This window comes from Oryctolagus cuniculus, chromosome 17, assembly GCF_964237555.1.
Source record: "Oryctolagus cuniculus chromosome 17, mOryCun1.1, whole genome shotgun sequence".
NCBI lineage: Eukaryota > Metazoa > Chordata > Mammalia > Lagomorpha > Leporidae > Oryctolagus > Oryctolagus cuniculus.
In genome coordinates, this window is record NC_091448.1 from 41,763,089 (window position 1) to 41,788,749 (window position 25,661).

Consider the following 25,661-nt stretch of genomic DNA (forward strand, 5'->3'; position numbering starts at 1 on the left):
TAGCAGAGAGCGGGACTTGAACGGGCGCCTGGATGGGATGCCGGCACTGCAGGTGGCAGCTTTATCTGCTATGCCACAATGCCAGCGCGACTAAACTGAAGCTCTGCATCCACTGTAGAACCCACAACCCCCTCCCCCCAGCCCATGCCCCTGTTCTGCTTTCTGCCTCTGTGAATCACCTCCCGTCAGGGCCTGATCGCGCGCGTGGGAATCACACAACATGTGTCTGGTCGTGACTGGCCCGTTTTCTCCGTGTACTCTACGCTGCAGCATGAGTCCCACTTTCTTTCCTTTTTAAGGCTGGATAATATTCCTTTGCAAGCACTGACCGTATCTGGCTTCTCCATCCACTTGCTGATGGGCACTTGGGCAGTTTCCACCTTTTGAGAATCGTGAATCAGGCTGCTACGAACGCGGGCACACAAAGATTTCCTGCTTTGAAGTCTTCTGGAGTACACTGGGAAGTGGAGCTGCTGGGTTACATGGTGAATCTGTTTAATTCTGTGAGGGGGGCAGACTGTTTTCCATCGCGGCTGCACTGTTACAGCCCCACCGACAGCGCACAGCCTTCCAATTCCTCACATCCTCAACAACACTCCCCAGGCATGGGTTTTGCAGATGACTCAGGCGTTCATGTTTAAATCCTAAACGGGCATTTATTTTAGCTTAGTTTTTTTTTTTCTGTAAATATTTCTAAAATGTATCACTTGTGTCTGTGTATTCTTTCTTTAAAAAAGTGTTATTTATTTTCAACTACTTGAAAGGTAGGTAGGCGAGGTGTGATGGGGAGAGAGGGTATGGGAAGGGAAGGAGGGAGAGGGAGAGAGGGAGGGACAAAGGGAGGGAGAGAGGAAGAGAGAGAGAGAGAGGAGAGGAAGAGAGAGAGAGAGAAAGAAGAAGGAGGGGGGAGAGATCCAGCTTTCATCTGTTGGTTCACATCCCAAATGCCGGCAACAGCCAGGGCTGGGCCAGGCCGAAGCCAGGAGCCTAGAACTCTATCCGGCTCTTCCACGTGGGTGACAGGGGCCCAAGTACTTGAGCCATCATCTGTTACTGCTCAGGATGGATTAGCAGGAAGTTGGACCAGAAGCAGAGTAGGCGAGATTTGAGAGCAGATGTGGGAGGTGGGTGTGCTAACGGGCAGCTTCCGCTGTCATAAGCCAGAGCGCCTGCCCCTCTCCCTGTGTTCTTAATCAGATCAAGTCAGATGCGTGGTTGCTTAAGGAGGTCTCAGTACGGACCTGGGCTGTACGAGCTAAAAGATGAGGCTTTCATTTCCCTAAATGGCCCGAATCCTGTGTTTCTCCACAACTCAGATCAGCTCTTAGATTTTCTTTGCCACTGCCCTCACTGCCAGATTGCCAGCTGTCGTATCTTGTGAAATCTGAGAATCACGTTACAGAACTGTACATAAAACAAGGCCTTGCTTGGGCTTTAGCGCAGGGTTTTGAGACACTGACTTCCGTTATTGGAGAAGTTTCCAGTTACTTCTAGATTCAAGCTTACACAGCTGAGGCTTCTGGAACTCTGAACGAATCCGGACCCAAAGGCTAGCCTTTCTGGACTGACTTGGACAAGTGATTTGAATTCCTTGGTATTCAGTTTCCTTACGTGGAGCTGGGCACCAGTGCTTAGGCTTCAGCCATGAAGTTTAAAAGCGATGTGGGGGAGGGGTGGGGGGCAGCTCTGTGGCACAGGGGGTTAAACTGCTGCCTGCAATGATGGCAATACCATATGGGCGCCAGTTTGTGTCCCAGTTGCTCCACTTCCAATGCAGCTCCCTGCTAATGTACCTGGAAAAGCAACAGAAGATGGCCCAAGCACTGGGGTCCCTGCCACCCACGTGGAAGAGCCGGATGGAGTTCCAGGCTCCTGGCTTCGGCCTGGCCCAACCGTAGCTGTTGCAGCCATTTCGGGAGTGACTCAGCAGATGGAAGATCCACTGACAGATTGACCAATTTCTCCCCCACCCCCGTTCTAATTCAGCCTTTCAAATAAAGGAATAAATATATATATTTTTTTTTTTATTTTTTGACAGGCAGAGTGGACAGTGAGAGAGAGAGACAGAGAGAAAGGTCTTCCTTTGCCGTTGGTTCACCCTCCAATGGCTGCCACGGCCAGCACGCTGTGGCCGGCGCACCGTGCTGATCCGAAGGCAGGAGCCAGGTACTTCTCCTGGTCTCCCATGGGGTGCAGGGCCCAAGCACTTGGGCCATCCTCCACTGCACTCCCTGGCCACAGCAGAGAGCTGGCCTGGAAGAGGGGCAACCGGGACAGAATCCGGCGCCCCGACCGGGACTAGAACCCGGTGTGCCGGTGCCGCAAGGCGGAGGATTAGCCTAGTGAGCCGCGGCGCCGGCCTAGGAATAAATCTTAAAAAAAAAAAAAAAAAAAAAAAAAAAGAGTGATAAAGGGAGGCATCTGGCATAATGGTCACGCTGCTACTTTGGATGCCTGAGTTCAGGTCCTCGCTCTGCTCCAAATCCCAGCTTCCTGCTACTGCACACCCTGGGAGGCGGCAGGGGTGGCTCATGTCCTTGGGAGATCTGGATCCACTTCCTGCTTTCCAGCTTCGGCTGGGCCCAGCACTTGCCACTGTGATCGTTCAGGGGAGGGAACCAGAGGATGGGAGTTCTGTCTGCATGTCTCTCAAATAGATAAATTTAAACATTTTTAAATAATAAAATATTTAAAACTCTTTGTGGCTCAGCAAGTTAAGCTACTCACATCAGAGTACCTGGTTTGAGTCTCGGCCACTCCACTTCCAATCCAGCTTCCAGCTAATGTGCCTGGGAAGGCAGCAGAAGATGGCTCAAGTGCTTGGGTTCCTGCACCCACGTGGGAGGCCCAGATAGAGGTCTGAGCTCCTGGCTTCAGTCTGGCCCAGCACCAGCTGTTGTGGTCATTCGGGGAATGAGCCAGTGGGTGGAAGATCTAACTCCCTCTCTCTGTCACTCTGCCTTTCAAATAAATAAATAAATCTTAAAAAAAAAAAAAAACTAAAGTGATGAGGTACACAAACAGCCAGCCCTATGCCTGGCACGCACTCAGAGAAAGCTATAATTAGTGTCCAGTTAAAGCCTTCTGGGTTAAGCCAGGGCCCGGCTCAGGCCCAGGCAGCTGTACGCTCCTGGGCTCCCGGAGGAGCCATTCTGTCCACCTGACACCGTGCGGTGGCCTGGCAGCAAGTGCAGCCTCCACAGCACCTTGGGATTCTTGGTCCTCAAAGAGCAGCTAATAAATAGACCATCACAGCACGCGTTTGAGGGCGGAGGCCAAGAACATCTCAAACAGCTGCGGCAGTAGGCACTTGGACAAGGCCACGGCCACAGGTGCAGGGGCTCCCACCGCACACTAGCTCTTCAGATTTAGGGACAAAAGGGAGATGGAGAAGAAGGTGTCACAAAGCTCCCCGAGCCTGTTGAGGAGAACACGTGCGGAGGTGGTCACCGGGCTCGTGTCACCAGGAGCTGGAGTTGGGGTAGACAGCACACGTGACCGAGAGCTGCAGCCAATGGCCCCTCTGGGGCCCTCCCGCCAGGGGAAGGGTACAGGAGGCTCCCCACGGGGAGAACGTTCCTGAAAAACATGCCGAGCGCACCTTCACTCGGCCACGAACGCTCCCTCCCAGGTGCACCCGTGTGGCACCTGTGAGCTGCGGAAGCACAAGCAGCCATCCTCACCGAAAACGGAGGCAGCGGGGAGACGGCGGGCTGGCAACTCATGCCCACTTTGCAGGTGGGAGAAGGGGGAACCAGCAGCGCAAGGGACTGGCTTGGCGTTGGTGGCTGTAGGGGACCTCACTGCAGTGAACACTGCTCCAAGCGACAACCCTGGAATTTGCTTGCAGTCCAGGCTTACGACGCTGGGTTCCCTAAGCGGACTGATGGGCACCGCCAGCTGCCCCCCCACCCTCTGCCCCTCCCCCACCCGGCTCTCCCCCCATCACCAACGGCCTCTGAGGGCCTCTCCTTCCATGCCCTCCCCGCCCCCCCACCCGTCCTTGCCTCCAGCAGTGTGACTGTGATCATGAACCAGGGTGGAGGGCAGCAGGTGTAGCTGTCATAGTACCACTTGCGGTCGATCTCGCGGGGCAGGGTCTCGTAGGCCACGTGGCGGATGAGCCGCTGTGAGAGGCTCAGCCCCTTCTCCTCCAGCAGGGCCTTGCTGCTGAGCCTGCGGTTGCCCTGCAGGATGGCCTGGCGGAAGCTGTTGGAACGCTTGTTGCTCATCTGCGAGGGAAACCGGGCGGGGAGAGGTCAGGGCCGGGGCGTAGTTCCTTTCTTCTGCCACAGTGCGTCCCCGTCACCTCTCAGGGGCTCATCTGAGGCTTGCCATGGTCGGCCTGTTACACAAGGACCAGGAGCACCCGCGTTCTATGGGGTGAGGAAACCGAGGCACGGAGAGCTCCCGGAAGCCTAGCACTCCCTTCCGTGTGCTCCTCCACCACCTGTCCATCATGACTTACTGAACAGCCAACAACACGCCAGCCTCCTTACCAGGCCACATGCCAGACAGAGGCGCTTAAGATAGAAAAGCAGGCAGAGGCCGGCGCCATGGCTCACTAGGCTAATCCACCGCCTTGCGGCACCAGCACACCAGGTTCTAGTCCCGGTGGGGGTGCCGGATTCTGTCCCAGTTGCCCCTCTTCCAGGCCAGCTCTCTGCTGTGGCCAGGGAGTGCAGTGGAGGATGGCCCAAGTGCTTGGGCCCTGCACCCCATGGGAGACCAGGAGAAGTGCCTGGCTCCTACCATCAGATCAGCGCGGCAGCCATTGGAGGGTGAACCAATGGCAAAGGAAGGCCTTTCTCTCTGTCTCTCTCTCTCACTGTCCACTCTGTCAAAAAAAAAAAAAAAAAGAAAAAGAAAAAAAAAAAAGAAAAGGAAAGCAGGCAGCAGTCTCAGCTCAGGGCCCTGCCCGACCTGCAGCTGCCTCCCTCGCCAGCCCCTCTTAGCCTGCTCTCCAGGGCAGCGCCTTCCACAGGAACCCTGCTCCGAACGTGAACAGAGCAATCCCGGCAGCAACCAGGCCCTCGGCTGGAGGGGAGATGCCCTGGCCCGTGTGCCTCTCTCTGACCCGAGACTGGGAACGGTGACTTGCTGCAACAGACGGGCTGGCGTGCTGGCTGGGGGCTCGGACTGTGTCACGGAGCTCACCTCCGCTGCCTGTCCCATGGATCCCGACTGTCCCCACCGCCTCTCCTCAGCTCAGCTGTCCCCTGCCCTCCACGAGGTCTGCTCCCTGAGTCCTCCACCCCTACAGGCCTGCTGACCCTACACTCCCTGCGGGCCTGCCGACCCCGGAGCCACGGCCAGCCCTAAGGCCGCTAAGCCAACTCTGCAGCCTCTGCATCCCTGGCACCAGAGAGCTCCTACGGCCTATCGAGAGGTGCAGGTGGTGCCGGCTGCCCCATCACCGGTGCCTTTGAATTCTAGGCGCCTGGGGAACCTCACACAGCTCGTCTCCCTCCCACGCCTTCCTGGGGGACATGAAGGGAAGTGGCGTCTCCACTTCACCAACAGGAAGCCATGAGAAGACTGCGGCCCTGCGCTCACCCTGCTCGTATTCACCAGTGGATGCCCTGTCCATCCCAGAGTGGGTGAAACGCCGCCTGCTTCAGCCCAGTGAACCTCATTCTGACACCCTCCCCAACAGCAGCCCCTGAAACTACACAGCATTAACCCTCAGGGAGGAGAGGTCTCTGTTCCCAGATACCAGACCCCTGGGCGGGACTCAGGGGCCTCCCGTCTGAGCCCGACAGCCAAGGCCGCTGCCGGCAGGCACGCTCCAGCCCCTCTCCCACTCACAATAACCTCACTTTGGTGGGACCCCCATTCCCCGCTGCAGGGACCAGGTACAGATTGGTTTGAGTCAATCAGCACCTCCCACTGACCTAGTAGATCTCTGTGAGCATGGTGTAGGCCAAGGGTGCGAGGGCTGGAACCACTGTTGCCTCTCTGCTGCCACAATGGGAGGGCGCGGAAGGACCAGGGGCTTTGAGGAGGGGCTGACTCGGTGGGTGGCAGGACTGAGAGACAGAGAAAGTGGCCCCTGTGGCACCTCGACACCTGCTGAAGCCCCACCTTTCTCAAAGCTCTGGGCCAGCAGACCTTTCATCACCCATATCCCTTTAACGCATCTAAGCCACAGCCCGGCACAGGCCCCTCCCAGTGGCGAGGGCCCCCCCCCCCCCCGAGCGCTCACCAGGTTGGCAAAATCCTGGTAGCAGATCTGCCCGTCGGCGTGGCTGTCGGCGAGGGCCAGGAGCACCTCTCTCTTGTGGGGGTCCAGCGTGGAGCTGTGGTTCTCCAGGAGGCTCCGGAACCTGCCAGTGCTGATGAAGCCCGTGTTGCCAGGGTCAAACTGGGGGAGAAGCCGACAGCAGCAGGGTCAGTGGGGCCCGGCCCCCACCCCTCTGCCAACAGAGGCCCAGCGGGGGTCACGGACCCTGCCGAGGCCCCCGGGAAGCCTCACAGGGCACGGGCAGCCATGTACAATCCCAGGGGCCCTGCAGGGAGGCCCAACCCAACCGCCCTGGGGGCAGGGAGAGAGGAAAGCCGTGGCCTCAGCCCCAGCTCCGACTGCAGGGAGGAAAGCAGGAGTGGAAGGTACCACGAGGAGGACTGACCCAGAGGAGCTGCTGGGGCCTGGCCGCAGGACACTGGAGGAGGAAACCTTCCAGGGTGACAGGCAAGGCAGGAGGGAGGGAGGGGTGGACCCTCGGAGGCCCCGCCCCCTACGCAGGAAGCCCAACCTGGCAAGTCCTCTGCACCCGGCCTGCCCCCAGCCAGGCCTGCACTCACACAAGCATCCATGTGCTCAGGCCTGCCAGGGCCTGCTCTGTTGCTCTGGCGCCGTGCATAGGTTCATGCACACGTGTGTGCCCATGAGCATGCGTGTGCAAGTGCGTGTCACCCCTTCTACTCTCTGCAGCTCTGCTCGTGTGGGTGGGGAGACAGCTGCTCACCCTGCCCCACTGCCCAGATGCCCTGCTCAGGAAGGCTCCTCCAGACGTGGCTGGCACTTACGTCACCACACACCTGACAGCTCAGAGGGGAACAGACGTGGACACACCGATGCCACGCATCAACGTGAGGAGCCCCATCGGGTCAGTTAGGGAGGGCAGGGTCTAACTCTCTAACCTCTCTGCCATCTTCCCACAGAGTCCACTCAACGCCCACCCCACCCCTGCCAGGAAACAGCCTGCGTGGCTCACACGGGAGCTCTCAGAGGCAGGCACGGGAAGATACGAGTGTGGGACAGAGAGGCTGGAAAGCCAGGCCACAGTGCCCCTTTGCAGAGGTCAGAGGGGCTGTTTGAGGAAGTGGACTGTACGCGCAGCTTTCTGAGACAAACCAGGGAGACAGATGGACAGAGAGAGATCTTCATCTGCTGGTTCCAAATGGCCACGCAGCCAGGGCTGGGCCAGGCCAAAGCTAGGAGCTTCTTCCGGGTCTCCCAAGTGAGTGCAGGGGCCCAAGCACTTGGGCCATCTTTCACTGCTTTTCCCAGGCGCATTAGCAGGCAGCTGGATCAGAAGTGGGGCAGCCAGGACTTGAACCAGTGCTCACATGGGATTTTGGCACCACAAGCTGCAGCTTAACTCACTAGGCCACAATGTTGGCCCCTGGAAAGATACGTGGGAACAAGCACCCAGGGGTGGGCGTTGTGGCACAGCGGGTTAAGCCGTCGCCTGTGACACATGCCATACTAGTGCCAGCTCAAGTTCCGGCTACTCCACTTCCAATTCAGCTTCCTGCTCATGTGCCAGGGACGGCAGCTCTTAGCACAATGAGGGCTCCTGCCACCCATGTGGGAGACCGGGATGAAGCTCCAGTCTCCTGCCTTCAGCTTGGACCAGACTTAGCTGTTGCAAGCATTTGGGGAATGAACCAGTGATTTGAAGATCTCTCTCTCCCCCTCTCCATCTCTTTCTGTTACTCTGCATTTCAAATAAATAAATAAATAAATAAATCTTCTTTAAAGAAGAATACTAGCACCTAATTTTGCTTAGTGTTCTCATGGGGTCAAACACTGCTTAAGTACTTTCTATACACTGCTGCTTCGAGCCCCACAACAAGAGTCCCTAGCAGACTCTGAGGAAACAGAGGCACGGAGAAGTTGGCACAGAGAGCCGAGGTGACCGGTCTGGCCCGTGGCGGAGCCAGGATTCCACCTGCAGGCAGCTTGGCGCTGCCGTGACATCACCCACCACCGCCTCCTGGACCAGAGGTGAGTGCCGACCAGGAAGCTCGCAGCCCTGCTGCACACAGGCGGCCTGAGGAGGGACGAGCCCCCCGCAGCGACAGCTCTGAGCTGTCAGCGCTCAGACTAGGAAACCCAGCCTGCAGAGGGAAGCAGGCAAAGGCAGCCAGTGAGGGGCCCCTCCTGCCCGCTCCACCCCAGGGACGCACCAGCCTGGCCCTGCCTGGTCCCACATGGCCCTCACATGCGGCCAGCATGTGTGTGTGTGTGTGTCGGGGGGCTCATCCTGGGAAGCCTGTAGGGGACAGGTCTGGTGCCCTGTATGGGGGAGGAAGCCCCATGGCTTTGCCTGCGCTGGGAGCACACACACCAATCCCCTCCCACGGGCCTCCTCGCCTGGCAGGGCGGTGGGGTGGGGGTGGGGGTGGGATCAGCTCCAGACAAAGAGCCACCTGCTCTCCTCCCTGGCCCCGTCCCCATCCAGGATCCCTGCTGTTGTCCTAGTGACAGGGCTGCCCTGTGGCTCCTCCAGCCCCCGCCCCCTCCACAGCCTGCCCACCCAGCCCCAAGCACATTACGGCCTCCAGACTGCGGAGAACAAGCTGGAATCCAGCCGAGTCTCTGTTCTCTGCCAAAGCTCTACCTTTCATGCCAGGGCCAGACAGGCCCAACAATGGGGGGGTCACGGCTACCCTAATGACGAGGCCTCAGGGACTCCCTTGGATGACTGGGGGGAAGGAGAGACTGCCCTGGCTCCATAAATGCACACGGGACCCCACTGTGACCACCACCAGATACCCGGGAAGAAAATGACAATGGGCATGGGGCACCGAAGGTAAGGGGGGAAAACAGAGGGAGACAAAGGGAGAAAGAGACCCCCAGAGAGCCAGAGGCAGACAGGTGCCATTGATCCAGGAACCCCTGAAAGAGACTGTGGGGCACAGGCAGGGGCAGCAAGGAACAGGCAAAACCCCACGCCCCGCCACACACCAGCACTGTGTCACTGTGGCCAGCAGCTCGAGCTGTGACCCTTCCCTGGAACGAAGCAGATACGGGGCAGCTGCTCACTAGGGCACAGGGGCTCGCACGGGCCAGCTCCACTTGCCTCACTCAGATCGGGGGTGAGGGGTGAGGCTCCTGCACAGCCGGGGGCGCCCTCTCGGGGAGTGCACCCTGCTCTCAGACCTCCTTCGCAGCCTGGGCAGGGGGAGGAGTCTGCTGAAACAAGACCTATGCATAGGGTTTCCTCGTGAGCAAAGTGCTGGAGGTCCTCCCCCAACCGCAGGGGTACATGCCCTGGACTTGCCCACTCTGGCCGTGGGGCGCCCTTGGGACAAGGTCTGGGCTGGGCATTCCTGAGGCTGCCTGCCTGGGACTGATCTGAGGGGAGCCAGGGAGCACCCTCTCAGCTGCTTCCTGAATAGGGCCCAGCACTGGGCTGAGGAGGGGGCAGCCAAGTCCACATTCAGCCTGCGCGGAGGACACTGGTGCAGAGGGAGGAGCCAGCCCGTTAATCCCCCACCCTCCCGCTGCCCCAGCCCTGGACCCAGCTCTTTGGCCCCTAATCCTCTGGGTCATTGACCCTGCCCAGCCTGAGGCCTCACAAACACGAACCATCTCCCTTTGCTGGCCCTGGACACTTAGACCACCCAGGCTGGGGAAAGGATCCCCAGGCTTCCCTTTGGGGCCACCCCCAGCTGCTGCCTCAGTTTTCCCATTGATCGGTAGGAGCTGTCCCTGCCTAGGCAGGTGTAAGGGGGTTCTTAGCCCATGCATATCAATAACCATGTGGGAACGGGGGATGGAAAGAGCAACCCACAACCCACCCAGCCCAGGCAGGCAGCTGATCTGTTCCCAATCCTGGCACAGTTAGGATACAGAGAGGAAATCTGGGGTCAGAATGAGGTGGCTCTGCATGGGGGGCAGGGTTGACACTGGGCTGGGACCACTCAGGTCTGTGCTGTCAGGGGGATCTGCTGACACTAGCTGAGATGGGCAGCAGATCAGGGAATCATAAATCACGGTCCAGGAGAGCCGGAAGCCACACTGCAGAGTCCTGGGAGCTGGAGGGGCCGCCAAGGGCCAGAGGCAGTGAGGAGGGGATTTCTGAGCAGCCCCTACCCCTCCGCAGGACAGCAGCTCCACGCTGAGCCTGTTCATATACACTGACCTGCGCTTGCTGTCAGGCTGAACCCCCTCACCAGGAGAGCTGACGTACGTGGAGTGCGTGCTACGCCCTGGAGCCTCAGCTCGTCACCTGCCCGGCTTGGCCTGGGACCATGCCAGCTTAGGCCTCTCGTCCCAGCGTGATTCTTAACAGTGCCTCCCTCTCTCTCTCAAAGTGGCCCAGCTTGGCTGACACAGTATACAGTCCCCTCCCCTCCACGTGAAGCTCACACAACTATTCTTAGCCCAGTTCACAGGGGGAAACTGAGGCACCAAGAGCCAAGCGGCCCAAGTTTGAACAGCCTGTAACCAGTGCAGAGGGTCGGAGGCTCGGGCAGAAGGGCTGGGAGTCTCTGCTGTCTCCCATCCTTAGGTTGTGGTGGCCAAGCAGAGCTTGTCACAGTCCAGCCTTCCCTCTCACCCATTCATCTAACAACAGTCACTGAGGATCAGCTGGGGCACAGGCATCACGCTCATAGTGCGGATGGCGAAACAGGTGGAGAGAACAAAAGAAAGTAGTTCAAGGTCAGAGCGCGAGACAACAGCGCAGACGGAAATAGTTCAGGCTGCCTCCACTGGGTGCGCTGGCCCTAGGCTTGCACCCCCTCTCCACCTCCCCCGGTTTTCCTCTGTGGTGTTCAGTTGTTGTAGGAGCACAGCACTTCCCTGCGTGGGCTCTGTGGAACCCCTGGGTTTGGGAAGCCCCCTCTGCAGGGGCACTATGCACAGAGCCGCAGCCAGGAGACGCCGTCTGGCTTCGCCCAGCCCAGCAGGCTCCCGGCTCGCAGGACGTGTGACCGTGGCACCGTTCCACGGGCAACCTCCACAGAGCGTGCTGTGGGGAAAGCGCCCACGTGCAGGGCAGACTCCTACTGCCCTTTGCTGAAGCGCAGCCTCTCTGTTGGTGGCTTGCGACCGGCCTTTCACCCCCAGGTTGGCAGTGGCACAGGGCCACTTTGCCAGAGTCCAGGCCCAGCCAAAGGGTTGACCGGGGACACCCGGCCCCAGAAGAGGCAGAAGCATCAGCGACCAGCCTAATGGGGCTGCCGAGCTGAGCTCACAGGGAACAAACCCCACGGGACCAGGGATTTGCCTGCTCAGCACCCGGGACAGCAGCTCGGCTTCTCCCCACCAGGCTGCAGGCCAGCCGCAGGGCCAGGGCTCGGGAACTTAGCCGGCAGCAAGGGAGCCTAAGTGGAAGAGGGGGACATGCTTACTTTACATCTATTATGCATGTGTGACCCACACAAGCTGTCGGTCCACGGCAAATGAGTGTCTGGTCCCGGCTGCCCCTCTCCTCCTGCTGGATCTGATGGGTCCATGGGCACTTGCAAGGACCCCAAAAGCAGCACCTGGGACCCACAAACCAGTTACCATCCTGCTAAAAACCCCTCAGGTCTAGAAGGTAGGAGCCGGGATCTAGGAGAGGCTCCCATCCCCGCTGTGTCCTCTGTGCCCTGGGAAACCTCTGGGCGTGCGCACAGCCGCCCCTCCCCACTGCGGGGGGGCTTACCAAGGCTCATCCGCGGGGCTCCCTGCATCATTACCCGGCCTCTGAGCTGCCCAAGGGTTTATGGCTCCGCCTGGCCGCCCCCACCCCTCTAGGCAGAGCCCACCAGGGAACTCTGGCCCATTCACAGTTATTTACAGCCCCATAAATTAGGTGCGGGCGCAGCTGCCAGGGTCAGGCGGCCAGTTATGGGAGCAGCACTCTCTCTTCCAGCTGTCCTTTCCTGCACATGACGCCGCCAACTGTCCCACCGAGGAGACCACCCCATTCTCTCTCTTTACAAGACTGAGCGTCACACGGCCATTGTTGTTATTCTCACATCACCCCTAGGGCGAGTGTGAGCAGTCCCACTTGACGGACATGGAAACTGAGGTGCTCAGAGCTGGGTGACCACCTGAGACACTGAGTGAGGAGAACCAGGCCTGTCTGGCCCGCCCTAAGGTGGGCCTAGGAGTGCACGTTCAAAGATTGCAAGCCTTAGTAGGAAGGGGAGGGGCAGTTCCCCCCCAACGGAGGCTCCAGGGCTCCTGATGCTCCCTGCTGCCCTGGATGTGGCCAGGACGTGTGCTGGCAGCTGGGGGAGCCCTGGGGACCCCAGGACGGGGGCGCACCACTCCTGCAGCTGCGCTCCTGGGCCTCTCTCCTCTCGCCAAGGCAGAGAGCTGAGCCCAGGCTCTGGGGCCAACAGGCTGATTAGGGAGCTAGCGCATTCCTCCCCCAGCAGACAAGCGGGCCTCCTGGCCCGAGCCCAGGCAGAGATGCTGCACAATGGGCATGCTTCCAGAAAACCACCCAGCTCTCCACCCCAGAGAGCAGGGGAAGGAGAGACCCCGGCCTTCCCCAGCATGGAGGAAGCTGCGGTCAGGTGGGCAATGAGGGGTGGGAGACGGCCTCTTCCCACCAGGCCCCGGCCCTCACGCTTCTGAGAGCACACCCCGGCAGGTAGGCCCTGCTTCTCCCCCTCCAGGGCCACCCCAAGACCTGGCAGCACACAGCTGGCTCCCCTTTCCCAGCAGGCAGTGCCCCTGCCTCTGTCACATCGCAGGCGCTGAGGGGGCAGGCGACGGCTGTGACTCAGAGGCAGGACCCTTGGGTATCCAGGAGCACAAAGGCTGGCTGCCCATGCTGACTCATCTGGCCCAGCTGGACAAGGCTGCCCGGGGACTGAGCCGAGTCATGGCCATAAGGCCCAGGAGCCTGGAGGGAGCAGCCAGCCTGTGTGAGCAGGGAGGGGCTCTGACATCTGCCCCATCTCTCCCCAGCAGCCTAAGCCCCTGCCTCCTGCTGCTTCTCCTGGCAGCCACCAAAGAGCCCCTCTGTTCCCCCAGAAAACAGAGCTGAGATGTGTGGGGGAGGGGCACAGGACACAGCCCAGGAACAGACAGGCGGGATGAAGGGGCCCTGCACTTCATCATTTCAGAAGCCACCAGAAGCCTTGGGGACCAATGTACCGGCTGCAGGGGTCCCTCTTTACCCTGTGTCTTTGGGCGGGCCCTCCACTTGGTCTTTAGTCTCCTATCTAAAGTGGGGACAGCACGGGGCCAGTGTTGTAGCACAGCATCCATTTGGGCACTGGTTCGAGTCCCAGCTGCTCCACCAATCCAGCTCCCTGCCAATGCACCTGGGAAGGTGGCAAAAGATGGCCCAAGTCCTTGGACTCCTGCACCCACATGGGAGAGCTGGATGGAGTTCCAAGCCTGGCTTCAGCCTGTCCAGTCTGGGCTGTTGCAGCCATTTAGGGAGTGAACCAGTGGATGAAAGATCCCTCCCTCCCTCTTTCAAATACATAAACAAACCTTTAAAAATAAATAAAGGGGGGACAGCATGAGTCAACTCACAGAGCTGCTGGGAAATCAAAACGAGATGACAGACACAGATGTGCACAGTAAACACTCAGAGTTCACTCCCTCAAATATTTCCCAACTCACAAAGCCAGGGGGCTGGGGCTGGGTGTCGCCCTGGTTGTTCACAGCTCAAGGACCACACCGACTCGTTTCTGCAACACTAGACAGTGTCCTGGCTGCGCTCACGACTGCCCACACTCCAGGTCTGGTGGCCACTGAGACGTATAGCCCCACGCACCTGCTGCCCAGACACCTGGCTCTCACCGTCCACCTGCACAGGCAGGCACACAGGCCAGGTGAGCAGAGGGAGCAACTTGGGCACCGGCACTCCTCAGGCAGCCTTTGTGCAAAAACTAGAACTCCTCTCCTTTCTCTCTGGAAAGTCCCAGCATTCCAGTGTCTGCCCCAGAGAAGGCAGCTTGACGCGGGGAAGGGACTGGCTTGTGAACTGGACGATGATGCGAGACCCAGGTCCGCTGCATGCCGGTGCCTGTCCCGAGAGCGGTGTTTATTTCTGTAAATCCCAGCAACACGCAACCTCACTACTCGCTGCGCCGGGTCCCACCCTTCTAGAGTGGTTTGCAGAGGAGAAAACCGAGGCTTGGAGAGGTGGCCCAGCTGGCCCATCACCCCACAGCTAGCTGGAGCAGGGCGGGCAATCGACACACATGGGACCCTGCTGAAGGACCCCCACCCCCACCCCGCCCTGGTCATCACTCAGAGCAGCACACGAGCGAGTAGGGGTCTGCAGGGGGAACACAGGAGCTCAGGAACGGTTCCCCCAAGGAACCTCAGAAGCTCACTGCCCTGTCCCCTTGCCTGCAAAACGAGCCAGTGGGACAAGATGTGGCTATGGGTCTTCTGAGAACCCACGGTTCTCGAGGTGGCAGCAGCCACTCAGCGGCCAAGAGGTCAACGTGGGTGTGGCAGTCCAGGTCGGGACCTACTGGAGAGGGCGTTCAACTCGGGACACTGCACCCAGGGCTGGAGTTTGACCTGCCACTCACTCTAGTACATGGGTACCTGTGCTGTGTCCCACGGCCAGTCAGCAGGTGCACGCTCTGGGGCCCCCGGCCCTCCTGCCCAAGTGCTATTGGATGCTTTTTGCTCACAGGGTTCACTCCAGCATCACTGGGGCAGGGGCATCTCCAGCCCCCAGGGGGTTGGGGGCACAGAGCCCCAGCGAGGGCTCCGGGTTAGCCCATGGCTTTGTCCCTCGCTGGGAACCTCGCTGTGCCGCTGACTCAATTGTTCTGGGGGCTGCGACCACTGTCTGCGGGGCAGGTGTTTCCTCTGGCCCCTCACTAATCCATGCAGCCGTTCCAGCCGAGGCTTTTGTCAGCTCCCAGCAGCCCCAAGCCAGCCTGCGGGACTACGAATGAGGCAGGCTTCAGGCTCAGGCCCAGGGGAGGCCTCCAGCCTGGAGAAGAGGGGTGGGCAGAGAGGCCACGGGGGGAGGGCAAGCAGGACTTCTCAGGGAGCCACCTTCCCCAGAGGGCCCCTGTGCCACCTGATTCCCAGGTAAGAGACGCTTGTCCAGTGCCGGCTGGGAACGAGGTACAGGGCGAGGTATCCATTTCATTTTCACAGTTACCCTGGAGGTCAGGATTGTCACCCCCATTTCACAGAGGAGGAAACTGAGGCTCAGGAAGCTCATGTCATTGTTCCCATCACAAAGTCACTACGACTTGGAGCCAGGTCTATGACTCCAAGTCCAATGTCCTGCTCCCAGGAGCTCACCTAGGCCGCCCCACGTTCTGTGTAGCACATGTTTGTCAGGTTGGAGGGGCTGTTGACACCTCCCTGCTTTCCTTTCGGGAGATTAGCAAAGCGGGGTGTTCGTTCCCAGCATCTGAGAAACGCTCGCTCTCAGCAGGAAGAGGAGAAGGGAGGCACATGTCACTTTCACTTCTTCCTTTTCCTTCTTGCCCCTCTTTTATAAAGATTTATGTGTTTGTTCATTTATTTGAAAAGGAAAGGGAGAAAGACAGAGAGACCAAGGGAGGGAGAGGGAGACGAGGAGGGAGGGGGAGAAGAAGAGGGTAAGGAGGGAAGGGGGGAGGGGGAGAGGGGAGGGGGAGAGAGAGAGGGAGAGAGACAGACCAAGCTTCCATCTGCTGGTTCACTCCCCAAATGCCTGTTACAGCCAAGAAGCCAGGAGCCAGGAGCTCCAGGAGAGTGTCCCTCGTGCACAGCAGGAACTCAAACGCTCGGGCCATCGCCTGCTGCACCTGCTGCGTTAGCAGGTGTCGGAGCCAGACTCTAACTGGCACTGACACGGCAGCAGATGTCCCAACAGTGGCCTAACCTGCGGCTCTGCAAAGCCTGTCTTCTCCCTCGCTCTTTGAAGCTGGAGAGCACCTATGCTTCATGGACTAACCAGAACTTTGCTCCAAATCCTGCTCAGTAAGCATTTGAAGATGGCTGAGACATTTTTAAGGGTGAGCCTGGAGATGGTTTTTTTAACCCAGGAAGCCCTTTGGGGATTAACTGGACTCCAATCCCGCATCTGCCAGAGCCCCACTATTTGGACTTGGATCAAACCTCCCCGGGATTCAAGAAGCACCTGAGAATGAGACTATCAAAGCTAACTTGAAAAAGAGAAGCTTTTAAGAAATCTATTGAACAAACATCCAGCAACAACTCGAGGGTCCATGACCTGAGCAATATTACAAGTACCAATGGGACAGGTCAGAAATCAGAAACAAGTCCAGTGCCCCGTAAAATTTCACCAAAAAAACATTTGTCAATGGGCAGCAGAAGGGTTCTTAGGATGGGAGGCCAGCATAACTAGACAGGAATAAGATCCAGGTGTAATACAGAGTCTGCAGGGCTAGCACTGTGGCGTAGTGGGTTAAGCCTCTGCCTGTGGTGTCGGCATCCCATATGGGCCCCAGTTCAAGTCCTGGCTGCTCCTCTTCTGATCCAGCTCTCTGCTGTGGCCTGGGAAAGCAGTAGAAGATGGCCCAAGTCCTTGGGCCCCTGCACCCACGTGGGAGACCTAGAAGAAAGTGCTGGCTTCAGATCAGCTCAGCACTGGCCATTGTAGCTATTTGAGGAGTGAACCAGTTGACGGAAGATCTTTCTCTCATCTCTCCCACTCTGTCTGTAACTCTACCTCTCAAATAAATAAAATCTTTTTTTAAAAATTTCAAAAATATATAGTCTGGTTTTTTTTTTTTTTTTTTTTTTTACAGGTAGAGTGGACAGTGAGAGACAGAGAGAAAGGTCTTCCTTTTACCGTTGGTTCACCCTCCAATGGCCAGTGCGCTGTGGCCGGCCAGGAGCCAGGTGCTTCTCCTGGTCTCCCATGGGGTGCAGGGCCCAAGGACTTGGGCCATCCTCCACTGCACTCCCGGGCCACAGCAGAGAGTTGGACTGGAAGAGGGGCAACTGGGACAGAATCCGGCGCCCCAACCAGGACTAGAACCCAGTGTGCCGGCGCCGCAGGTGGAGGATTAGCCTATTGAGCCGCGGCACTGGCCTGTCTGTGATGTTTTTAATCACAGTAAAAGTCATAAGAGGTAGAAGGGCACACTTGCGAGAGCTGGAAAAGAGGCTGGGGCCAGCTTTGTGGCACAGTGAGTTGTCACTGCCTGCAATGCCAGCATCCCATGTGAACATCAGTTCAAGTCCCGGCTGCTATGATTCTGACCCAGCTCCCTGCTAATGCACCTGGGAAAGCAGCAGATGATCCAAGTGCTTGGGCCCCTGAACTCACGTGGGAGACCCAGATCAAGTTCCAAGCTCCTGGCTTCAGCCTGGCGCAGCCCTAACTGTGGTAGCCACTTGGGGAGTGAACAGCAGACAGATGTGTGCACATGTGCATGCTCTTTCCCCCTTCCCTTCAAATTAAGGAAAACAAAACAAAACAAAAGCAGGGCTGGCATTGTGGCACAGTAGGCTACGCCTCCGCCTGTGGCACCAGCATCCCATGTGAGCACTGGTTTGTCTCAATTGCTCCACTTCTGATCCAGCTCTCTGCTATGGCCTGGGAAAGCAGTGGAAGATGGCCCAAGTCCTTGGGTCCCTGCACCCACATGGGAGATCTGGAAGACACTCCCAGCTTCGGATCAGCACAGCTCAGGTTGTTGTGGACATCTGGGGAGTGAACCAGTGGATGGAAGACCTTTCTGTCTCTCCTTGGCAAATAAATAAATAAGTAAATAAAAATCTTAAAAAGGAGGAAGAAAACTGTGTCAGGTCTAAAGCAACCAAAAGAACCATACAAGAAAAGCACAACAGATTCAGTAACAGAAAAAGAAGACATGTAAACCACAGCACGAGATTATAACAACATTCGTATTTATGGTAATGTCAACTTTCCAATATTTAGGAAAACCATCAAGATTCTCATGATATGAGGAGATAATTTCCTCTAGGAAAACAGAGGGACCAGGGTTGTGGTACAGTGGGTTAAGTCACTGCCTGAGATACCAGCATCCCCTGTGGGTGCTGGTTCAAGTCCCGGCTGCTCCATTTCTAATTCAGCTCCCTGTTAATACGCCCAGGAAAGCAGCAGCAGATGGCCCAAGTCCTTGGACACCTGCTACCCATGTGGGAGACCTGGATGGACTTCCAAGCTCCTGGCTTCTGCCTGGTCCGGCCTCAGCAGTTGCAATTATCTGGGGAGTGAATCAGCAGATGGAAGATTTCTCTTTCTCTCCCTGTCTCCCTCTCTCTGTAACTCTGCCTTTCAAATAAATAAATCTTAGGGGAAAAAAATCTTAAAAAAAAAAAAAAAAGGGCAACGGACACATGGACCCCATGGTTTCCTGCGATCTGGGAGCAGATGAGGACGGACGGCATGGTGGCCCTGCCATGCCCCTGCCCGAGCTGGCCATGCAGGTGCCAGAATGCCAGGGGCTCAGGGAAAACTTCCACGGGACTGGGCTCACCGCCCTCCGCTCCAGCTGAGACTGGGTGACCACCTATATCCTTCTGACCCAGGAAGGACACGGGCACATCCCTGGCTCATTCCAGCCTCCCGGTCATTGACCTCCAGAAGGTGAACCCCACGTTGCTTGCGGGGACTCTGACATGTGTCGGATCCCTCTCCACAGCGGGGCTCATCTAGGCTGCCTAATTCTGTATCAAACGCAAGGGAAGCTGCCTGGAACCCCAGCCAGGTTTTCCTCCCCAAGTTCGCCCGTTTATCCGTCACCAAATCCAACTGTCAGGTCTAGAGGGAGAGGCAGAAAGGACGAAAGGTTTCAGCCTTCTGAGGTCGGATGTCTGTGAAGCTTCAGACCCACTTTTCCTTTAGGTCTCCTGGGGGAAAATGGGGGGTGGCTTAACCAAGCAGCGGTGATGGACGCAGAAGACCCAGACACCTGTCATGGCGACAGCCCTGCTCAGCAGCGAGCCTCCTTAAACCCAAAGCCTGATGGCAGGAAAGAAAAGAGATAAACACAGCGGCAGGGGGACGGGGGGTGGGGGGTGGGTAGCTATCGGAAAAGCTTAGTACGAGAGAAAACTGTCCAGGGTAAGGCTTGCTAGTTCTTCCTAGAATTAAGTCTGTCTCCCCAGACGCGGGGGCGGGGGTGCTCTTCTGACACCCAGGTCCTCCATCCACTGGGAGAAGTTGGATTTTCTGGTGCCCCAGCTGATATAGGGGCTATGCATTCTCTCTGCTTCCTCCAGCTCCAAACTGTTCCGAGTAGAAGTTCTCCTCTAGTCACTCGGTTTGTTTTAAAATGTAAACACAGATAGGAATTGGCAGGGAAAATCGCCCAAATGAGAAAGACACAGCAAGGAAGGGAACGATACGCTGTGTTCTGGGTCCCGGTGCTAAATGCAGCAGGCGGTGCGCGGGGCTGGCAGCCCGGCGGCAGTGGCACGGCTCCCTCCAGCTCCCGTGTCAGGGCAGCAGCTGCTGCGGGCTTGGGAGCAGGAGGCAGAGTGGGCGGCACTCAGGAGAGGAGGGAAGAGAGGCTGCATCCGATCCCGAGAGGAGCAGTGGGTGCCCCTCCAAAACCACAGCCAGGCCAGGCCCCCAGCATGTGTCTCAGCCCCTCTGAGTGCCTGCATTTCCCGGGTTCCTCAAACTGAAGCCCTCTCCAGCCACAGCTGCCACTGTTGCCAGCCTTCCCTCCCTCCCCTCTCCCTTCAGGACCCAGCCCCAGTGAGCTCTTCTTCGTTCTCGGCTCACTGCACTGCCTCCAGTGCCCGCACTCCACCGCTCCTCCAACCCGGTCTCCCAGAGTGCTTCCAAAGCCCCCCCACCCCCCACCCCCCACCCCGAGCCAAGGCCTGGCTCGAGCCACTTCTTCAGCTCTACTTCCCTCTCCAGCCCGACTCATGCCAGTTCTCTTCCAGCCGCACTAACTTCAGGGCACCATCTACCGCGCCCTGGACCGGGGAGGCGGTGCTTGCCACCCCACACTGGGACCTGGCCCGCCTCCTCTCCTTCCGCGCCAGCGGACAGACAGGAAGAAGAAAATGCCAACGGCGCCCCACAGGAGTGCAGAGCAGAGAAGCATCTGAAGGTCAAATGACCATCTCCAGGCTCAAAAGGCCACACCTGGAACCCCGCCCCCACTCCCCACCCCTCGGGTTCTCAGACACTGCAAATAACCATAAACCATTTCCCACGTGCAACCTCTCAGCACTGCCCTACCCCATGAGAGAATTTTAAAAAATGGAGTCAGCCTTCAAGGGAGCCCATACTGTGAGTCACCCCCAAGGATGGCGGGATTTGACTCCAGCACGGCTAGGGACCCGTGACGGAGGGGGAAAGGAGACGCATGGCGGACCCAAGCCCTGCCCCGCGCCTCTGCAATCGCCTGGCACTCAGCGCGCTTCCCAGGCATTCAACACACACGGTGCCGTTCCTCCCGCTCTGCTGCAGAGAGAAAGACCCTCTAGGGTAGCCAGGCGCCTCCGCCAGACACCTGGAGAGGGGCGTGGCTCCGCCCAAGACGCACTAGGCCACGCCCCCGGCTCGCCACACGGCCCCAGGAGCGCAGAGCTGGGGAAGCCCACGCAGGCAGGCAGGGCCGGAAGGCAGGCGGGGGGGGCGGGGGGATTTAACCGCTCACGTACCTGATCAAACAGGACTTTCCAGTGCTGGTAGAGCGAGCCATGCAGGAGAGGAGGAAGAGGAGAGAAAGAGAGACACAGTGGTCACCAAGGTCTCGGCAGCCCCCTGAGGCTTCTGACCTAGCCCCCCAGCTGTTGCCCCGCAGAGCCCAGGGAGAACCCGGGAAGAGCTGGGCAAATGAGTGCCCGAGGCGAGAGAGGAGGGAACGCACCGCAGGTGCGGGCTGGGGGCGCAGACCGGACCCGCAGGCCGAGGGACGAGCAGACCCGCGGTGAAACCGCCAGTTCCAGGCGCCCACCTCCGGCCAGGTGCCTGGAGTAACTTGTGCTACCGACAGCTGAGGTCCGCCCCAGGTGTGGGCAGCAGAGACCCCTCCTCGGGACGTTCAGCCCGCACGGCTGTTCAGGGCTTGGGGTGGGAGATGGGGGATGGAGGTTCCCTACTGACACCAGGCAGTTCTCCGAGTCTGAGTCGAGGTGCTGAGAACAGGTGATTCTACCAGGGGCCCAGGGCAGGCAGGCAGGGACAGGTTTACCCGCAGAAAACAGAGAAAATCATAAACCGCCGGCCCCACTGTGTAGCCCTGACTTGGGCTAGGTCGTAGCTTGCGGGATGTGGCCTCGCTTTCGCCCCACGACGCTGGGGGAGAGATGGGCAGGATGGGGGGTCTGCCCGCCTTTCACTGCGGTGTGCATGTAACTCCAGGAGGGAGCAGCTGAGACACCCCAGTGCTCAGGGCCGGCTCCCACGGCGGGCGCGACGGGGACCCAAGCGGCTGATGGCGGGGAAGCCCGCGGGGAAGCCCTCCTGACACCCCCCCCCCGCGCCGGGAACCGTCGCCCACACTGACACGGGCTGGGCCCCTCGCGAGGCGCAAACCCTGCTGCCCGCACTCCTCTCCCTGCTCCGGCTCGGCGACAGAGGCCAGCTTGCATTGCAGCCAACGTCGCGACAAGGCTGGCGCGGGGCGGAGCAGAGGGTCGCCAGTGCAATCTGCGGGGCCGGGTCCCGGGGACTCTGCGGCGCCTGCAGGTCGCGGGGGGAGGGGGGGAGTCACGGCTGTGACGCGGCTGCCTCTGCGGGAAAACGCCGTGTCCCGGGCACTGCACCAGCCACGGGGCGAGGGCTCTCGCGGCCGGCGAGTCCCCGGCGCAGCGGCGCGCCTGTGTCCCGCAGGGAAGCCGTGGGCGCCCGAGCCGGGGTGACGCGTGCGCTCCGGGGACCCGGGGCCCGCAGCCCCTCCCTCCCGTGGGGACCCGTCCAATCCCGGGCGCTTCCGCGTCACCTTGACGCCTCCAAGTTGCCCCGCGGGGGCGGCCCTACCCTCGGCGCCCCCTAGAAAGTTTGCCCGGGCTGGGGAGGGGCACTCACGTCCTCTGGCGCGGCAGGCGGCCGCTCCTCCGGCCCCGGCTCCAGCTCCTCGATGCGCTCCGCTTCGGCGCAGGCGGCCACTGCAGGGCCCGGGCTGGGGTGCTCGCCCATGGCCGAGGAGGGTCCCGGGGCGCCGGGCTAACTTTGCGCCTCGGCGACCGCTCCGCTCGCAGGGCTCGGTGCACGCCGTGCCGCCTCCGCGCCAGCCCGGCCACCGGCGCCTGCCCCCATGGCCCCGGCCCCCGCGCCGCCGCAGCCGCCTGCTTGCAGCCCCGGGACGCCCGGCCTCAGCGCCGCCAAACTTCTCCGCTCTCGCCGGCCTCGGCCTCCGCCTGCCCCCCACCCCGGCCCCCGCGCCCAGCTCCGAGGCGAGAGCGCCCTTGGGCCGGCCCCGGCCCGGCTGGTCCCCGCGCTCCCTTCCCGCTTCCCGCGGCCCCCGCTCTGCGCCGGAGTCTCCTCCTCCCCGCGGACTCCTCGGGGCGGTGCGCGGGCGGGGGCGGGGCTGCTCGCCGGGACCGCACGCCCCCGCCCCCACCGCCACTCCGCACGCCCCCGCCGGGGCCGCAGCGGTCCGAGCCGCGCGGTCCCTGGAGCGGCGGATTCGGGGACTGCGCTGCGTCGCCCACCCCCCACCCAGAACCAGCGGCGTCCACTCCGGGCCTGGGTTTGTCTCCCATCTGCCTGATGAGCACTTGGAAGCGGCAAGTGTGAAAAGGAGGCAGAAGCGAGGTTTTCATCGCGTTGGCAAGGTCGAGGTTAACGGGGGGGGGGGGTGCTGCGGGCCCGGGACCCCTCACCCCCACCCCGAGATCCCCGTGCGCCGCCGTCTCAGGTCCCGGGAGCTTCCGGGAGGCCTAGCTAGGGACGGGAGACGTCAGCTGGGGGATCCCGGGTCCCAAACCCCGCGTCTTGTCTTCCCCGCACCCGGAGCCGCAGGACTGCCCAGGCTGCACCTTGCCACGTGGACAGAGGTTAGCCCAGGGAAGAGCCCGCGCTGGGAGAGGCGGTGAAGGCACTAAAGCCCGCTGGAGGGAAGTCAGCGCAAGATTAGGGGAGCTGCATTTCCTACAGGCCAGAGCCCCTGGGAGGAGCCGCCTCCGGGGCCAGAGGCTGTCTCCCTGCGGTTCCCAGCCCGTGCCGAGGCTGCGCCCGTAGTCTTCCCACCACACACCCACACGCTCGCCTTTGCCTCTCGAAAACTGAGGCTGTTTGCCCGAGTGAACGTTGCAATTCCTGTTCCCAGAACGAACAGGACCCCAGCGGCGGCATCCGACCTGTGGCCGGCCCACCCAGCAAGAAGAAAGGACGTTCACTCCACTCTCATTAGGGGAGCTCGCTGCAGACACCGATTTTCATCGCGGATTCAGAAAGTGTGATCGGGCTCAACTATTTTTGTTTTCCACCACCCAACCCCCACCCCTACTCTACTAACAAGTCAAGATCCTGCCAAGATCTCCTTGTAAATAAAACTGTCTGCACGGGGTGTGATTCTGAAAACACAAGAGGCGCTGGCTTTGCTGCAGCCTTCTGCCCAGGTGCCATTTGGGCTCTGCCCTTTCCCCAGCCCAGGAGCAGCGCTTAGCCACATGTCCGACTCTGGCGTCTGCCTGCAGGGGAAGGGCCTCAGCAGGCTCCTGGGACAGGCCAGTGCTGCCACACTGGGAATGCAGAGATGGATAAGACCCAGAGCTTGCCCTCCAGAAACAGCTTAATTGGGGGTGGCAAGATGGCCAGCACAAGGATAAGTGCTGGATTCAAGAGAAGGTCCAGGGGGTGGATGGAGTCCTCCCAGGTCCAGGAAGGCGTCCCAAGGGATATGCCCCAGAAGCAGGCATTGGGGACAGGTACAGGGGAAACGTTCCAAACAGAGAGGACAGTATGGGGTATGGCCAGGCCTGCACATGGGAGGCAAACCGCCAGCAACCTGTCCTGGCTGGAAACCAGAGCAAGGTGCTCAGTGTAGGGAGCCTCGCCTGGAAGGGGCGTGGAGAAGAGCTTGGACTTTATCCTGAGGGCATTTGGGAGCCACTGAAGGACGGTGAGCAGAGAGCAGCATTTGAAAAGATCCCTGGGGGGCCAGCGCTGTGGTTTAGTGAATAAAGACAGAAGCCACCTGCAGTGCTAGCATCCCATATGGACACCGGTTCTAGTCCCGGCTGCTCCACTTCTGATCCAGCTCTCTGCTATGGCCTGGGAAAGCAGTAGAAGATGACCCAAGTCCTTGGGCCCCTGCACCCACGTCAGAGACCCAGAAGAAGCTGCTGTCTCCTGGCTTTGGATCAGCGCAGCTCTGGCCATTGCAGCCAATTGAGGAGTGAACCAGCGGGTGGAAGACCTGTCTCTCTGTCTCTCTCTAACTCTGTCTTTCAAATAAATAAATAAATCTTAAAAAAGAAAAGGTCCCTGTGGCTGTCGTTCAGAGGCTGGACAGGAAGAATCATGGCCTGAGCACAGGGACATGGGAGGTGGGTGCCTTCCAAGGCAAAGGGCAGGACTGCAGCAGCAGTTGGAATGAGGGGAGAGCAGGACCTGAGAAGTGCCCAGGAGGGCGACTCGTTCCTCCTCTGCCCCAGAGCAGTTTGCCCCTCCTCGACAGCCAGCATTCCCAGAATCCCCCTGCAGGAGACTGCTTCCCTCTCCCTGGCCGCTGCTGGGAGGACGGCCATCTGACGTCCTCTGCAGACCAGAGGCCACCCTGTCCACCTGGGGTCCTCAATACTGTCGAGCCTCCCAGCCAGCCCGCCCCATCCCTTGGCCCCAGGGAATCTGCAATTAGGTACACCCTACAGCCAGCAGACAGTGGGACTTGGGGCTGGGAACCAAGCCTGGAGCCTCTGAGGAATGGGGGGGGGTGCTGGGACAGCTAATGGCTTTTGGTCCTCTCCATCTAAGACAGCCTAGGGACTGGCACCTTCTGTTGCCAGTTGGGGGAAGAGGAGCAGGAGCGAGGGGTGTGGAGTCTGCTCACTGTCCCTGAATGGCTGCTGTGGGCCAGGCAGTCACAGGTGCCTGGGGGTGTGCTGCACATGGGCCCTACTCCTGCCCTGGGAGAAGCCCTGGGGTCCAGCATGGGGTGACAGCAAGGCTGAGTGGCATTCCCGGCCTGCCCTTCATTTTGTAAGCCCTCCCCACCTGTGTCATGCTAAGTCACAGCAGAACAGGGTTAGGGCTTGGGGCAGGGCGGTTCAGACTCCAAAGGGCCAAACTGAGTTCTAAGGGGTAGGAGCTCGCTGTGGAGGTGAGCCTTGAAAGGCGGCAGGGGCGGTGGTGGGGTCCAGGACTAGTGCTGTGGTGTAGCCGGTAAAGCTGCTGCCTGCAGTGCTGGCATCCCATATGGGTGTTGGTTCGAGTCTCGGCTGCTCCACTTCTGATCCAGCTCTCTGCTATGGCCTGGGAAAGCAGTAGCAGATGGCCCAAGTCCTTGGGCCCCTGCACCCACGTGGGAGACCTGGAGGAAGCTCCGGCCATTGCAGCCATTTGGGGAGTGAGCCAGCAGATGGAAGATTTCTCTCTCTCTCTGTC

At 59.7% G+C, this 25,661-nt stretch overlaps 1 protein-coding gene across 2 annotated transcripts in view; it reads right to left on the bottom strand.

Moving 5' to 3' along the window:
* The window catches only part of RHBDL3 (rhomboid like 3), a 44,270-nt gene extending 21,704 nt beyond the window's left edge, over positions 1-22,566 (bottom strand). The window contains exons 1-4 of one of the 2 annotated variants that reach the window (XM_051824656.2): positions 22,140-22,566; positions 20,771-20,794; positions 6,206-6,364; positions 4,008-4,232 (exon numbers count right to left, since the gene is read on the bottom strand). In XM_051824656.2, the coding sequence (XP_051680616.1) occupies positions 4,008-4,232; positions 6,206-6,364; positions 20,771-20,794; positions 22,140-22,250 (519 nt within the window). In that variant the 5' untranslated portion in view covers positions 22,251-22,566. The remainder of the gene's footprint in view (positions 1-4,007; positions 4,233-6,205; positions 6,365-20,770; positions 20,795-22,139) is intronic. The other variant, XM_051824657.2, reaches the window with a different exon arrangement.
* Positions 22,567-25,661: the final 3,095 nt, after the last annotated feature.